This window comes from Phaenicophaeus curvirostris, chromosome 2 (assembly GCF_032191515.1).
Source record: "Phaenicophaeus curvirostris isolate KB17595 chromosome 2, BPBGC_Pcur_1.0, whole genome shotgun sequence".
NCBI lineage: Eukaryota > Metazoa > Chordata > Aves > Cuculiformes > Cuculidae > Phaenicophaeus > Phaenicophaeus curvirostris.
In genome coordinates, this window is record NC_091393.1 from 58,906,164 (window position 1) to 58,923,633 (window position 17,470).

Below are 17,470 nucleotides of genomic sequence, written 5' to 3' on the forward strand. Positions count from 1 at the left end.
GAATAAATGCATTAATGCACATTCTTATGATTCTATCACAGTTATTTTAGATTTCTTTGACAAACTGGAGTCTTGCAGCATGCTGATATGGTAGCAAATGTTGATAAATCATTTTTGGACAGAGAAATGAAAGAAAGGCTGAACACAGAGGGACTAAAGTCACTTTGATATCATCTATGCCAGACAGTTGAACTGATTTTTCTTCACGTGTATGACCAGAAGTGTAACTGTTAGGAATGTTAGGAAGACTCCAGGACATCCACTGCTTTGATATTAGTGCTGATCTCTCTCAGCTGCTAAGTTCTTTGGCTTCAGGTCTGGCAGACTGCAATGCACACGTTGTGCATAATGGATGAGATTTGTGTTGATAACTAGCTGCTAGACTATGCTTTCTTTTGGGAAAGAAAGTAGCTCCAGAAGCAATGCTGCAATAGTAAACTGAATTCTCACTCAACCAAATCTGGTCTAGCTCTATTAATTAGCTCAAGGTGGCTGACATAACTGCATCAATGGGTTTCTGAAACAAGTAAAGTGCTGAGCACAGCTACATTAGTACATAGGTTACCGGAGACTAACCATCATGATTGAGAGTTATCCCAATGGGGATAAAAGCAGCATTTTTTATTGGGGTAAGTCTTGTGAGCAGTGGAGGTTTAATATATCCTTAAGCAGAGCCGTGAGAGCATTGCACAGGCTGATTAGCAGGCTCTGTCCCCATTTATTTGTCTATGTGGTAGTCCCTACAAAGGCAATCTCCTCCTCAGTTGCTGGAAGCTGTCAGGGCAAATCAATTCACCTTTGATATCTCAGCATGATTGGCCCCCCCACTTAGCCCTTCTTCTATGAAACCAGCTGTCAGAGAGTGTGCCATCTCCTCAGGCACAGACCTAGACAAAAAGGTGATGTATGCACGGCTCTAAGTTTGATTACTGCAGAACAGCATAACCAGGAGTCAAAAAACCCCAACCAGTTAAAATCATCTTCTGATGCAAGCACAGCAGCGCACCTACCCAGCAAACCACGTTTTTGCTAAGATCATACCACAGCACCAGTCTTCATATCTGTCATAAAGTCTTTGTCAGATGGTCTGTACAGTAATCAAAGCCTTCCTTTGTCTAGATCTAACTGTTTTAGAAACTGAATTTTGCTTCAAAGCCATAGATATCCATGGTCAAAGCTGTAGGTGACCAGAGACAAGGGATTTCAGGAGATGTCTTTGATGGGTGCTGTCCCTGTGCTCCTTCTTGCAAAAGATAATTGTGGCCATGGACCTCACAATCCTGCACAAAGGGCAAAACACCTGTTATCGCATGTCTGATTTGATTCAGGGAGTTTTGCACATAGAATCACAGAATCATAGAATAACCAGGTTGGAAGAGACCCACCGGATCATTAAGTCCAACTATTCCTATCAAACACTAAACCACGCCCCTCAGCACCTTGTCCACCTGTGCCTTAAACACCTCCAGGGAAGGGGACTCAACCACCTCCCTGGGCAGCCTCTGCCAGTGCCCAATGACCCTTTCTGTGAAAATTTTTTTCCTAATGTCCAGCCTAAATCTCCCCTGGCGGAGCTTGAGGCCATTCCCTCTTGTCCTGTCCCCTGTCACTAGGAAGAAGAGGCCAGCACCCTCCTCTCTACAATCTCCTTTCAGGTAGCTATAGAGAGCAATGAGGTCTCCCCTCAGCCTCCTCTCCTCCAGGCTAAACAACCCCAGCTCTCTCAGCCGTTCTTCATAAGGTTTGTTCTCCAGCCCCTTCACCAGCTTTGTTGCTCTTCTCTGGACTCGCTCCAGAGCCTCAACATCCTTCTTGTGGTGAGGGGCCCAGAACTCAACACAGTATTCGAGCAGCGGTCTCACCAGTGCCGAGTACAGAGGGAGAATAACCTCCCTGGACCTGCTGGTCACGCCATTTCTGATACAAGCCAAGATGCCATTGGCCTTCTTGGCCACCTGGGCACACTGCTGGCTCATGTTCAGTCGGTTGTCAACCAACACCCCCAGGTCCCTCTCCTCCAGGAAGCTTTCTAGACAGACTTCTCCTAGTCTGTAGCACTGCATAGGGTTGTTGTGCCCCAAGTGCAGGACCTGGCATTTGGCCTTGTTAAACCTCATGCCATTGGACTCTCCCCAGCGGTCCAGCCTGTCCAGATCCCTTTGCAGAGCCTCCCGACCCTCCAGCAGATCAACACTTCCACCCAGCTTAGTGTCACCTGCAAACTTGCTAAGGGTGCACTCAATGCCTTCATCCAGGTCATTGATAAAGACATTGAACAGGGCTGGACACAGCACTGAGCCCTGGGGAACCCCACTTGTCACTGGCCTCCAGCTGGATTTCACACCATTTCCCACCACTCTCTGGGCCCGGCCATCCAACCAGTTTTCCACCCAGGAAAAAACATGATGTGGTTATGTGCACACAAAATGCGCCCCAGTCCTGGCTCCCCCTTCCTTTCTACTCCCACTCAAATGAATAGAATGGCTGAACAGAGAATTAAAATAACCTGTTTTCCATTCTTTATTTGAGGCAGAGAAACTGCTCATGTCTCTTACATATTCTGAAGACTTTGTGAAATTAAAATTAACAAGGTCATAAAAGCCTTGAATGGGTAGATCCAACTTTTAAAAAAATCCTGGATTTTGGACTGGTGCATGTTGTAAGCCTCACTTTATTTACACTACAAAAAGGAAAGATTCTTGAAAATTAGATCTGTGCAGATGGCAAAGTAATGCTTTGGAGAAGTAATTAAACAGTGCTTAAGTATTAATTTCCATTTGCTGAGGAAGACTTTATAAAGACTTTATAGCTTTCTTTGAAGCAAATTTCTTTCTGCCCCTGTCATCCCGCAGAGAGCCTGCATCATTTGCTGCTGCTTTTTTTGCAACAGCTTCTGTACTCTTTCCCATTTAACTCTCTGCTTTATGCGGGCACCTATTAATTTATTGCAGCTGGAGCAGGAGCTGGCATTTGTGGCTCCCCTATCTTCAAGGAGTTAACTGGGTTTATTACATAATCTGTTTAACATTCAGGATGAATAGGAAATGCACGCCCCTCCTCTCCTACAATATGTTTGTGCACTTTAAGTTGCACTCCTCCCCGGCTGTGTGTAAGCCCCACGCCACTTGACATGCCCTGAATCTCTGCGTGTGTGCTTGGGTGCGCACTTGCATGCCTGCCTGCAGCTTTGCCCCGTTCTGGTGCTGCTCATGCTACCAGCGTTGCGCACCCACATGTCCCTGTGTGTGTGTGTGTGCATGCACTTGAGAAAAGAGGAGCAAGGGGAGGTGAAACAGTCACATTTATAAGAAGCACCAGCAGTTGTTAAAGAAGTGTGAAAGTGAACTCTGCCGTCTCTTGGACTGCTCCGAGTGGACAGATCGCCTCACATAATGCCATCCTTTGATGAGGTTTTGAAGGAAGCTGGGGAATTTGGAAGATTTCAAAAGAGGGTCTTTTTCCTCCTCTGCCAGACAGGCATAACTTTTTCATTCCTGTTTGCCAGCGTGGTTTTCCTTGGGCAAGCACCGGACAGCTACTGGTGCAGGATTCCAGGGGCAGCCGAATTAAGTGAACGATGTGGCTGGACGCTAGAAGAGGAACGAAACTTCACGGTATTGCCCCTGCGTCAGGAGAATGGGTCCTCCAGTGGAGAGTGCGAGAGGCTGGACGTGGTGTGGGATACCTCTGTCAGCTGTGCCAGCCCACTCGCACACTACAGCAACCACAGTGCGGGTAACCTGCCGCTTGCCACGTGCCACGATAGCTGGGTGTACAAACAGCCCCACTTATCCATCGTCAGTGAGGTAAGCAAAATCCCTGTCCTCTAATCAGAAGCTTCTATCCCAGGGCAGAATTGCAGCAGTAAAATGGGATTGCTGCTGCAAAGGTCGTTGCTTTGGTGGCCAGTTTTCCTTCCCAGATTTGTTTCATTCCGAGTCACAAATGAATCCAGAAAATGAGTATGATCAAGTGTCAATGGCAAGCTTTTAGGGAAAAGTGACCTGATCTGAAAAGTGGCCTCTCCAAAGACTGATATCACTTGTTGATCTGGATGCTGGTATATTATCCATTCTCTGTATTTCTGGTACTGAACATCTAAGTCTCCAGGGAATAAAAAAAAAAAAAACCAACCCGGTGGTGGACTGCACTTCTGAGATCTGACAGGAGTCAGCAGAAATGATTCTGCTTACTAAGGAAAATAAAACCCCACACATTTTCACCCAAAGTTATCATTCAGATTTCCTGAAATGTCAGTCAGAGAACTGCAGACTGTTACTGCTAGTGGTAAGTGTTGGCAAATGGAGTGGCTTTTTAATGAGGCTGCAAAAGGCCATTTAAGATGTTTTCCTAGGTGATCCTCTGTGTTATCTGTAACAATGGCATAGATGTTCTGTGGTCTGGCTCCAGTACACAGGCTGCACACTAGGAGCAGGTATTTTAAGGTCAACCTGACAGTAACTGTCACCAATGCAGTTATTAAAAATATGAAGTGTGCTTAGAGAGGTTGGCTAGGAAATCAGCAAGGTGCACTGCAAAATGTGTCAACACAACCATGGGCTCTGGCTTCTGCCTCTCTCATGAGCTTCCTGCTGTGGTTTTGAACTGTTGCTAGGTCCTTGCATTGGAGCTGTGCCTTCTGAAACACAGAGCAAGCACAGCAGATGAAACCCTGAGCAAATCTGAGCTGAAAAGCAGTGCCTATAGTGACCTTTCAATTCACCACTTTGCCCCATCCAGTTGGGACCACTGGATCTGCCTACAGACTTCAGGCTCTTCAGAGCAGCAGCTTTGTGCCCCAAACACTGCATCTAACCTGCACAGCTTTAACCAGGATCTATGCTGAGGATAAGATAAATCAGAGTACCTGGCTCACCCTAGAGCAAAGCTTCAGAACAGGCTTTTGTGTGTGATAGGTGAAATCAAGGCTATTTGGTGTCATACTTTGTTCCCTGAGGATGAGGTATCCCTGCCTGCGGTGGCAGCAGCTGCCAGGGCTCGGTGGGCAGGAGGATGAATACTGCCCAGGAGCCACAGCCTGACTCTGGTGTGAACTACAGCAGAAGTCCAAGGTGGGAAGGTTATGCTGCTACCTCTGACATACCTCTGCTTGAGGACTGCAAGGGGTTAGGTCATGGAGTCTCTTAACTGGGCAGTTTGTGGTAGCCATTCCTCTCAGAGCTTAAAAATAAGAACATAGAGATTCCTTTTCTTCTGTTGTTTCCACTCCCCCCACACCCCCGCCTTCCACCTGTAGGTGAAAGCATGTAAGTTGTGTCCGTAAGATTGTGCTCAGAGTCCATTTATGGCAGCAGTTTGTGTATTTAGCAAAGCCAGTGTGATTTTCCAGCAGCCACTGGTTACAGCTAAGAGAAAATGAAATCAGTGTTTGTGTTACAGCAATGGGTGTGTTACAGTAAATGGACATGAAAAGTTCAATGTTCTCTGGCCAACACTTTGTCTATCTGCACCTTCTTCCTTCTCCCAGGGAGAACCTCCAAGGGCGGAGGAGGGAGGAGGGATGACGGGATGCTTGTGGAAATGCTCTCCACCTGTGTTCCCAAAGGCACGTATGGGGAAAGACAGGGACTAACACTCTGGGTGTAGCAGCAGGCTGTGATTCTCTGTCCCCTGTGCTGAGGCAAGTGGTCCCACCATCAGTGTCACTGCTGCTCCTGCTGGTCAGGGGCACCCCAGCAGGAGGGCACTCGTCTGTGGCTTGTGGCATTTGTGCCTTGCAACATTTGTGTCTTGCAACATTTGCCAGATAAATCATATCCCACGAGGCTCAGTTTCTTCATCTAAAAAGGAAGCTTGTGGCATGCACATCCTGGCTCAATTACTTTGAGATCATCTATTAAAAAGAACCTGATATCTTATTAATGCATCATACATCTAGCAAAGGCTATTTAAACCTCAGACTTAATTTAGTTTCCTTTTGCTCAGTTGAGGCTCTAACAAATCATGATTCAATTTAAGCAGATTTGTGCCCTATTTAATCAGCTCATGAAAGGCGTCTTTTCTCATGAATCTACTTGTAAATGCTTCATTTTGTCCATGTGTGCAGAAATGTTCCTGTTTCTTTCAACTGTCTTATGATTTCTGGCACTTTATGCCTGGCTGAATCAACAGTTGATGTTACCAGGCAGTTAAAAGGATGAGTTACTTGACAATCTGAAGAACATATGATCTGGTAGAAAGAGGAGGGGGGAGAGGGGAAATCATGGTCCTGGAGGAATTCTTCCAAGCCTAGGGCAAGCACGTATCTGGTGTGGATTTGCAGCATGGCAGGGAAGGCAGAGAGCAAACGCAGGTATGTAAAGCCTTCACTGGGAAAAGATGCAAGTCTTCTACAGAGCAAGTCTGGCAGCCAAACCACAGGCTATTGCGATCAGTTCTGAGTGCCCTGAAAAATCATATGGCTGAACGGACTGATTTATGAGGAGATGTGAAATGAATGGTATTGCTGTCTCTGACTTCATTGCTCTGATTTGTGCATGAATGAAAATGAAGCATGCTGCTTGCTGGCCACTCTCTCATCTTAGATAGACATCTTCTGCAAAGGTATTCACAGTAGCATCAGCAGAAGCAAGCAGAGGAAAAAAAACAGGAAAGGAGAAAAAAACCCAAACCCACGCCCACTGCTTTGTAAGCAGCACCTGCTGCTGCCTGGCTCCTTAGTCTCAGTGCTGGAGTACAGTGGGGTACATCTGGGTTCTGAAAGAATGTATGAGGACTTCCCTCCTTCAGGATTTGAGAAGAGCAAAACATATTGAGAAATCATCACAGGAGCAACACATGGCAAAGGCAGTTTGCTGGGTCTAGTCATGGGTGACAGAGTTCCCTTTTAAAAGCTCCCCTTTGAAAATCTTTCGATGTCTAACAGGCTCTGAGAAGAGGTTCCTACTTCTGCAGTGACATACCTAAGAGTCTTTCAGCTCTGTTGCTTTAGGTCAGGCTTTTCCATGAGGGCAATCCAGATACAGGAGTTGTCAACTGGTGGTGGACACACAGCCTTGTACAACAGTGCCTGAAGCACAGTTGAACAAATCAGAGCTTGGGTAATGCACAGGTTTCAAGATAACGGCAAAGTCCTCTGCTACGTGTAAAACTTGGCAGTGACCCCTCCAACGCAACGGTGTCACAGGTGGTGGATCTGCACAAAGGATCTTGGCCCGGCGCAATCTGCTCCCATTTAATTGAGTGGGTGTTGCACTGTTCCCTGTGAAACTGGAAGACGCAGCTGCGTGCGTCAGCGGCAGGACAGCAACCCAGTGGCTTCTCAGATTTTCTTGGGGAGGGAACCTGAGGGGGTAATTATCAAGCTAAATCCATGCCTGGCTCATGCCATCTGATGCTATCTGAAATGATGCTGGTTGTAGCAGGTGGCTGGCACTGCTTGGGAGGGAAGGCTGGTGACAACAGCACCTCTTATGGGAGAGAAGGGCAGGAAAGGCCAGCCCTTCTTCACAGCAGAAGGAGAAGGAGGAAGAGCAGGGGTGCTGGAGTAGAGGGGGTGGCACAGCCTCATACTCTGGCCTGAGGGTCTGGCAGTGAGCCCAGGTCACCCCCTGTGCTCTGTAAAACGAAGTCAGTATGTTGCCTGCTGTCTTCTGCTGGGTGAGCCTTGTGAGGGACATAGGTATCTAGGACATGCAGAAATAAATAAACATAATTTCCCCAAGAAATTAAGCTAAAGACTGAGTCACTGACCTTTAACACTGTGTGGCTTTGGCACTATGTAGTTTCGTCCCAGTGGAGAAAGCCCGGCACTCTGCGAAAGGGCAGCTGGTGATAGTTTGCAAAACAATAGTCATTTTATTTGACATTTTTGGCAGTGATGACTCCTAGAAGCATGTACATGAATTACAGTCATATCTGTAGGTCGAATGGTGGTAGATGAAAAGAAGAAGGCAGTCTACATGGTCATCAGCTACAGCACCGCTGACATATTTTAGGCTTATTAGCAGCCTTTGTTGGCAGGAGTTCGGCAGAAGGGAAAGACTCTGATATGCCCCGTCTGCAGCAAGTCTTCACATCATAGATGATGTCATTTTGAGACTTGGCAACAATTTGATGCCAGCGTGAGGTCTGAGGTGGACAAATGATCGTCTGAACATATTCTATTGCACCTGCTGGGGATAAATCTTATTCCTCTGCTTGCCAGCTGTCTCAGAAAATAAGTTAGGCAGCATTTACAGAGAAAACTGTAAGAAAAGTAATAATTGTCTCGCAATTTTTATAATTCCTCAGAGCATGAGATAACATGGTAGTCAAGCTCAGGGTGGAGAAAGCACAGCTGGTTCTTTTCCTGTCTTTCTCCAAGGCAAAAAATTCAATTCAGTCTCAAAGTTTCATTCTAGTGTGATTATTGTCATTGACATGACAGCACTTTGTATTATTTCCACCATAATGGTGGGATTAATATTAAGCAGTGGAGGGTGAGAGGAAAAGGGAAGAGGAGCAAAGGGAACAGCAACTGCTGGATTTCTTGTGAAGTTCTTAACTAAACTCTTACTGTTATGAGAGGGTCTGGAGCAGTTCCTGGCATCGTTATACCAGTGAGGCTACGTTGCTGTCTCTGCCATCAAGCCAGCTGATTCTGGCTGAGGGTTTGGGCTTTGTTTTTTCGTGTTTTTAGGACAACTACTGTTGTCTCCCCTTTAGGAGATGTTAAGTTTCACTTCCTCCCTCTTGCTTTGACCATGGACAGGCATAAGAAAAAAGGAAGGACAGAACAGGTCTTCTGTCCTATAAAAGCTCAATGAGTCCAGGTGATCTGAGTGTCAGGCGTGCAAAGTTACCAGATAGACTTTGATACCTGCACAGGAGAGATGATTTCAAAGGTAAGCTGTTAATTAGGCCTTGAGCTACAGTGCCTAGGGGCAGCATAGAGGCTGATCCCATTTGTTCTATTAAATGCTTACATTGAAACAAGAAATGGAGAAGGACAGTGTCCTTACTCAGTCACCTAGCACCCTGACAGAAGCTTTTACAGAGAAGGATAAAAAGGGTAATTTTCTCTCTTTCCTCTGCGCCCACTTGCAGTAAGGATGTGTGAAAGATAGCAGTCTGACAATCTAAAGGAGAAGAGAGATGGAGAAGAGCAACAGACCTCCCTGTCTCCACAAGTTTCCTTAAATGTTTGCCTATGAAGAAATGAGAAGTTGCCACAGCCCCCTTATTTCCCAGTCATTAGTTACGTATGAACATTTCTTCTGTTTCTATCTCTGCCAGTTTCCACTCTCTTCCATAGAGATTACTCCACTAGTGAACTACAGAGGCTCAGTGTAAAACCTCTTCCTTCACCCCAGAAGGTCTCCTTCAGGTGGTTTGCTGCTACTTTAGAGATCAGAAAAGTGCACCAGCCATACCACTGCTACTCTAAATCTGCATTGAGATTTCCTGTTGATGTTCAAGCCTCTAACAGGTTGGAAAACATTCACCATAGGGATGTATATCCAAGCAGGAGAGTATGGCTGCCCATGCTGCAAGGTCATTAGGGTAGAAGGGACTGATTTTTCCCCCACTCTATTAAGGACACTATAGAGATGGGCATGTCCTGGAGGAGCTGGTTCCTACTGCCTGTCTCTGTGGGCAGCACTTCACTTCTGCTCAGGATGGCAGCTCCTTGCCAAGACTAAGAGGACTGCAGATGTAGATTATTTACCAATTTGGGCAGTGCAAACTGTTTTAGTCAACTCCCTAAATGGAATGAGGCTGTATTCTGGCACACAGTGCTTTTAGTCATACAGTGCATAGAAATGGTGTGGGTGAGCACAGTGCTGAATGCAGAGATGAGTTGCAGGGTTGCGCTAGGTGCATGCACTTGCACAGTGAGGGGCTTAACAAGAAACACAGTAATGCTGAGGAAGAGGATGTGCCTGAAGCTGGACAGCTGAGCTACTTCACCCTCTTGATGTTTGCAATGAGGAGCCGGCTAGCCGGGTTTTAACAAGGACTAGGTATAGCCAGTGCTATACAGATCAACAAACAGGCTTAAGATCGGGGCAAAAAAATCCTAAGGGTTTTCCTTCCTTTTCCATATCCTCCCCATTGTCCCCACCCCCCAGCAGTAATTTTTTTAACAACTAAATTTCAATTCTATGGAGCAAAGGGGAATGAACACAGGCCATGGTGACATTCCCTTTCTGCCATGTTGTCCTGGGTCAGTTTATTCATGTGTTCACTTCATAGCATAGATATGCACTACGAGGACACTTTTTTGGACAGAGAAACCTACGAATTCACAGAAAGGACAGGACAGTGAGCTGTTCAGACTCCAAAATCTCCCAAATGTTCCTTCAGAATATGTCTCAAATTTTGCAGCAACGAGAGTGTTCTGTTGCAGTCACAGAAGTGATACTTTTGAAGTGAAGTCTCAGCTGGTTCTCAGTTTGCTGAGGGTTGTGTGATGCTCAGCAATGAGTCACTTGTCTCACATCTCTTCTGAAGCTTGTTTGCAATTGGTGTGGGCTATAGCTTGTCTACCCTGAAAGTGCCAAACTGGAATGTTTGGGAAGAAAACCAAGAAAACCATAGTTGAACAGCTGTGGTCTAGGCAGATAGAGAGCCCTAGAGTTTTTGATTCTTAATGTTACCAATTTTGGGAATAAAGTGAGATCCCAGGAAGGTAGTCTGTGACGTTTAAAGACCATATGCTGCTTTAGGTTTTTTTTTGTATGTTATAAGAAGAACATGAACTTTCAGGGAATGGAATCTCCTGGTGCACACAGTGGGAGATGGTTACTGATGGGGATAGTTCTTCTGCTCCTTTATGACACCATATATTTGCAAGGAAGTACTTCTGGGTGGTGAGCTCCTTTCAACGTGGACTTCATCTGCCTGGGCATAGAAACAACCTGTGTGGAGTGTAAACATCAGCTCACCCATGGACAGGCATACGACCAACATTCAGAAACAGGAAGGCAGAAAGGAGGCATCACTCCACTCCCTTTTGTGGAGGATGATAGCAAAGTATGTGGGAGATAATCTGGGGAACTGCACCCGTGCGGTTCCTTCCAGCCACACCACTGCTACTGCAAATTTGCACTGGGTTTTCCTGTTGATGTTCAAGCCTCTAGTGGGTGGGAAAACATTCATCACAGGGTTGTATTTCCAAGTCATATAGAAGGACTACTGGCTCACTCAAGACAGTCTGAAATCCAGGCTAAACATATTGAAGATGCTTCTCTTCCATGTGATGCAGATGGGGATAACTATCAGGCACAATCAGACCAGGTCGCAGCTGAAGTGGTGATGTGGGTCTGACATGCAGCCTGGATCAAAAAAAAGATCTCTGCAGGGTGTGCGATTCTCTTTTAAAGGTTACATTCCCCTCTAAAGGTTATGTTTGCAAATGAAAAGCAAGACATTAGCAGGGTGATGACTTAAACCCTAGGTGCTAGGTCAAGCAAACAGAAAAGGTCTGAGAATGCTTATGTGTACCAGAAGTTATTTAAATACTTGGAAAATAACAAAGTGTAGGACAAACTTGGGAGAGTATAGTTACCCCCTTGTCACTAATCTCTTTGGAAAGAACTCATAATTTCTTACAAGTTTTCTTTATTGTCCTATTTCTTAGAATAATTTAAATATTGGACTATATTGTTAGACAAGAGCTAGCTTCAGATGCCACCTAAATCATGAGAAATTGTTATTCAGATGAAAAAAATCCTCTTTGCTAAAGATGTTTCCCTTTCCGTTTCTGGCACACTTTCATTCTCCTGCCGTCTTGACAGCTTATTCCTTGTCTGCTTAAAGTAAAGAGGGATCCAACTATTTAAAAACAAAAAAAACCTTTGAAAAAGGATCAAAAGTATAAACCCTGAAGGCCAGTGCCTACAATGAGGGCTGGGGCAGGCTGGCTACTTGCCTGGGCACAGCTCCAGTGCTGCTCAGCACAGCCACCCACCACCACGCTGGGAGCTTTGGAGGCAGGTGCCCTTCCTGGGAGAGCAGCTCTGCAGTGCGTTGAGGGTGCTGGGCTGGCACCATCCCGCAACTGCGAGGGAAGCGTGCCTCGCCTCCCCGGGGGCAGCCTCCTGCCTGGCATTGCCAACAAATCCCTTGGGCTGTCAGGATACCCTCCTGGGTCTTGGGAAACCTGGCATGTCAGCTGGAGGAGAGCTGTCATCCCAATGCAGCTTATAGGGGTTAGAAATTTGGGGCTTGGTCTCCGAAATCAACAACAGAAATTAGGGGCAAACGGATTTTAAGTGATCTACAATGTGTTTTGTTTGTGGATTTTATGACTGTTAAAGCATTGTCTCATTCTGACATTGCTTTAATGATTTTGTTATTACGTGCACCTATTAATTTTGTTCTCGCATTGATTTATTGCTGTTTCTATTGAGGCAATAAATACTTTACTCTGTTTCTCATTCTCAACTCAACTATTTCAGCTTATGAAGGGGAATTTTTTGTCATGACCATCTTCTCAGGAACAATTCCAAGCATCAGAGGGCATTTTGCTCTTTGACTCAGGCAATCCTATGAAGGACTCAAGCCTGGTTGTGTACAAAGACCTCCCAGACCTCCCTGCTTATCTATCAGCCTGGTATTTCTCTCCAAGGTCTTGATCTTTTAAGGAGCTAAGGTGCTTTCAAGGTGATGAGTGATCTTAACCTTCACTGGGACATGACTAACTCTGAAGAAGTCATGGGCTTAGATCTCTCTGTTATTCCTGGGAGTTTCTGCTAGACAGGTGTGAAGGTTCCTTTCTGCCTCTCTGAGGAATGGTGCTTCCATTGTCACGCCACAATCATCTTCTGGAAGCAGAATGTAATGGTGTGAAAGTTCATGTTAGAAAGTGTTGAGAGCTGGAGCATGGATGTAGGTTGAAACTGACTTCTGTCATGCTCAGTAACTCTAATAAATTTTTGAAAAAAGGTGAGACAAGAAGTTATAGGAGTAGAGAAATGCCTTCAGCCTGGTAAGAGCAGGGGACAGTTTAAGGGGGCTGTTAAAGGGGACAGTTTAAGGGGACTGGAAGGTCGGTGATGTACAGGGATGCTGTGGAGCCTCCACCCTAGGAGATGATGAAAGCCTAGCTGGACAAGGCTTGCAGCAACCATCTTTGATGTGAATTTAGATGTAAGCTCAAAGCAGCTCCTGCTGTGAGTGGGGGTTTGGATCAGAGGATTCCAGAGGTTCCTTCCTACATAAAGTATATCATTGTTCCAGGAGATGTCAACAGAAGGAGTAACCCTAAGCAACAGGTGACTCTGTATTTGGAAGCACTAAGTGAAGTCACTGGATCAGTTCCCCAGTGCTGATTTTCACCCAGGCTGTGCTCAGCTGCCAGCATCTCCCACAGGAAAACACAAGAGGATTTTTATAGCATGGAACAGCTTGTAGTCAGCACAGCCCTCCTCTGAGAGCCCAGAAATGTGGCTGGGAAAAGCCAGCACATTGCAGCTCTGAGGCTATCAGTAGAAAAGGAGAATTTTGTAAAACAGCCCATGGTACTGGGCTATGAGCTCTCATTAGAACTGTCACTAGCACATCAGAGAATGGGTTCTCTCCTGCTGTCACTGGTCCTACAGGGAAGACTGCAGCTATGTGGTGAGGGAGGCAAGGAGAGTGGAAGACCTTTACTGACCTTTTTGGTCCTAGGCAGGCTGTTGCTACATGGTGTGAAAGTTCAGCTGAACAGCGACAGTCAGTACCTGAATGTATCAACTGCATAAGCTGGTCTGAGAAACCATGCCAGAGATCTGCTGGACAGGCAATGTATATACCTCTCCATGCATATACAAGTCCAGCACCTGTTCAGATGGTCCCCTTGGTGCATACATGGTGGGACCAGCACGTGCAGCATGGGGCCTGGCTGGGGGACTCTCACCAGACATGTGGTCTGTGCCATGTCTGGCTCAATACAACTCTAGCTCAGTCAGAAAAATTTCCTTAAGTTTACGTGAAGCCACTATTCCTGCTTTCCCTCTGTGCCTTTCTCTTCATGTGACTATTTCCTTTTCTGTTATACTTCAGCAGCACAATTTTGAAGCTGGTATTTTCTTGTATCTGGCTTCTAGCCCTCAGGTAAGCTTGACCCTGTTTAGCCCCCACTGGGCAGCAGCTAACACTGGGCAGTGTAGACTCAATTCCACCCCCCTGCAGGAAAAGGGGAAATGAATAAGGGTGGGAGAATTATGGGTTGGGGAAAAAAACTCTAAAACAGCTTTAATGAAAAAATAGCAATAAAAAGGAAAGATAATTATTGATAATACAATATAAAAATATACACAAATCCAAAATTGTGCTCCCTTTGTTATGATCACCTCATCATTGATGCTGCAGGGCAGGCAGCGGGAGAGTCGGGGATTGGACTCAGCTGCAGATGGGACTGGATTCAGGAACTGGATTCTGGAACACGTGGTTTGGGATGAAAGGCAGAAGAACAGATGGAGTCCTTCCAGGATACTGGTCATAGACGAAGGGAACTTGACCCTGGTGATCCCTCAGCTTTACACTGAGTATGACATATATGGAATGGTATACTTTGCTGGTCGTTTTTGGGTGACTTGCCCTGCCTGCTGCTCCCTGCAGGTGCAATCCTGTCTCACCCTTTTGACTTATGGCATTCCACTGACTTCAGCAATGGCCTCGGTTTCTATAGAAATAAGTATAAACAAGGGTCTTTCTGAATACCATTTATCCCGTTACATAGCACTAACTATAAATATTAGCTGTTATCCCTTCCAGAAGCAGATGCTGTCTGAAAAACATGTTCTTCAGCAAATGCAGTCACTTAACTGAAAATTTAGAGAATTAGTTCTGGTTTAGCTCAAAAGCTTTATCGCCTTGTTTAGGTGGCTTCAGATGCTTCTCTGAGGGCCCCGGCATCTACAATCAACAAAGACAATTGCACTGCCTTCTAAAATATATTAATAGTAATTTTAACAAAAAAGTTCTGCTTTCCAAAGCTGCATATTTTGGTACTCTTTGCCAGGGTTGTCATAGTTTCGAGAGGTTAAGCACTGTTTGAAGTCTGAAAGTGCTGCTCCATGTTCAGACTGTTTTAGGAAAACATTGCAATAGCCCTTGAACACGACAGCTCAAGACAGAGAAAGTTTTATTCCTCTCAGAGCAAGCTGAGGTTTCTGCAGCTCCTGCTCAAGATTTACAGAAGTGGAAACCAGATGCTGATGGTCTGACTTGGCTAAAAGCTGGCCAGTCAGGCTTCTTAGAGTAATGGGGTTGACATCAAAACCATGGATTTGTTTAAAGTCCGTGGGGTGGGATATCTATTAGGTTAGGGATCTATGAGATTACTAGACAAGTTTTTCTTAACAGCCGTGAGAGCTGGAAACCACAGTTCTCAGCCACAAAATTCCCTAATACGTGGCTTCAAGAAAATAAAAAAAACCACAAAAGTCCCCGAATCCTGGGCTTCCAGTAAAAGGATCATAATTAACAACAATAATTCTGTTGTAGTTACTGTCAACGACAGTGCTAATAGTACATCTGGAATCCAAACTGAGGAGTTTAATTTTAAAAAGTGAAGAATAGCCCATAGAAATGAGTGTGAGTGGCACCTATGAGGAGTTTAGAATATGGAAAGAAATGATTTCTTATGTAAATACATAAATAAGCATTTAACAGCATGCTTCAGGTTTTTGGGTCCAGATTCAGGCTCAGTGAAATCCAAGTCTGAGTACGCTCTGTATCTCCTGTGTAGGCACTTTGAGGTGCCTGCAAGGCAATATTCACTGGGCATTACAGAAAACAAATGGGCTAAGAGGGAGCAGAATCACAGAATTATTTAGTTTGGAAAAGACTTTTAGATTATCAAGTCCAACTGTGAACCAAACACTGCCAAGCCCACCACTAAACCATGCCCCCAAGTGCCATGTCTACCTGTCTTTCAAATTCCTCCAGGGATGGTGACTCAACCATGTCCCCGGACAGCAACAACCCTTTTTGGGAAGTAATATTTCCTAATATCTAGCCTAAACTTCCTCTGGCACAACTTGACACCATTTCTTCTCTTCCTATCACTCGTTACTTGAGAGAAGAGACCAACACCTGCCTCACTACAACCTCCTTTCAGGTAGTTGTAGAGAGCAATGAGGTCTCCCCTCAGCCTCCTTTTCTCCAGACTAAACAACTCCAGTTCCCTCAGCTGCTCTTCATAAGACTTGTGCACCAGATCCTTCACCAGCTTAATTGATCTTCTTGGTACATGCTCTGGCACCTCAATGTCTTTCTTGTGAGGAGGACAAAATTGGACATTATTTAAGGTGTGGCCTCACCAGTGCACAGCGGGGACAATCACTTCCCTGGTCCTGCTGGCCACACTATTTCTAACACAAGCCAGAATGCTCTTGGCCTCCTGTGCACACTGCTGGCTCATGTTCAGCTGGCTGCCAACCAACACCCCGAGGTCCTTTTCTGCCAGGCAGCTTTCCCAAGCTTGTAGAGTTGCATGGGGGTTTTGTGGCCCAAGTTCAGGACCTGGCACTTAGACTTGTTGAACTCCACATACTTGACCTCGGCCCTTTGACCCAGCCATGTCCAGATCCCTCTGTAGAACCTTCCTTTCCTCAAGCAGATCAACAGTGCTGCTCAGATTGGTGTCTACTGACTGAGGGTGCTCTTGACCTTCTTGTTTCATTAAAGCTGTTTTAATTTCCAACCCACTAGTCTCTTTCTCTCATTTTCATTTCTCCTTTTGGGGTGGCAAACTGGGAGTACAACTGCTCATATTTGGCTACCAATCATGCTAGGCCAGGGTGAAAACATGACAATGCACCAATATAATGTCATGCCAGGGGGTTATGGCTGCTGAAGTATAAGATATGAGAAAGCTTCACCAAGGAAATGCATATTCAATATGTCTGAAATTGATCTGAGGTTTGTTTTTATTTTCCCCAGAGACCATGTTTTTACTTTTATCTAGAAGGCACTAAGAAGAAGTATTAAACCATTTCTGCAAGCTGATGTTTTCATTGGCTAAAGCTGTATACCCTTATTCTGCACTAAACTAAGTCATAACTTTGCCTTGGTAACATATTTAACAGCATTGTTTTTGGTTTGCAAAAGAGCAATTTGCTTTCTGTATCTGGACAACTGATGTATGAGACACATCATCCTTCTGGCAAGGAGATTGCTCCCTCTGTCTTCATAACAGTTTGAAGAGTGCTTGCTATGTCTGTGCTTTCCTGGCCAGCTGGTGTCTGCTGTTGAAGAAGCACGTTTGATCTTCCTGTTTCTCTTCTGCTTCTCCTTCCCACCTGGCTTTATGCAGTTTTGATAATGTTTTACCCTCAGGTTGATGAATGACCCACCTGGGGTTTTTATGCCTTTCCCTTGTTCCCACAGTATAACCTTGTGTGCAGTAATTCCTGGATGCTGGATCTCTCACAAGCTATCCTCAATCTGGGGTTTCTGGCTGGTGCGTTCACCCTGGGCTACGCTGCAGACAGGTACTGTACAAGCCCCGCTGCCCTTTGATTTTTTCAGAGGT

General features: G+C 45.4%; 1 protein-coding gene across 2 annotated transcripts in view; it reads left to right on the forward strand.

Annotated features, from left to right (window-relative positions):
• The first annotated feature begins 3,090 nt into the window (after nt 1-3,090).
• The window catches only part of SLC22A3 (solute carrier family 22 member 3), a 35,868-nt gene continuing 21,488 nt past the window's right edge, over nt 3,091-17,470 (forward strand). For both annotated transcript variants that reach the window (XM_069852196.1, XM_069852195.1), the window contains exons 1-2: nt 3,091-3,806; nt 17,326-17,429. In XM_069852196.1, coding sequence (XP_069708297.1) covers nt 3,393-3,806; nt 17,326-17,429 — 518 coding nt within the window. In that variant the 5' untranslated portion in view covers nt 3,091-3,392. The remainder of the gene's footprint in view (nt 3,807-17,325; nt 17,430-17,470) is intronic.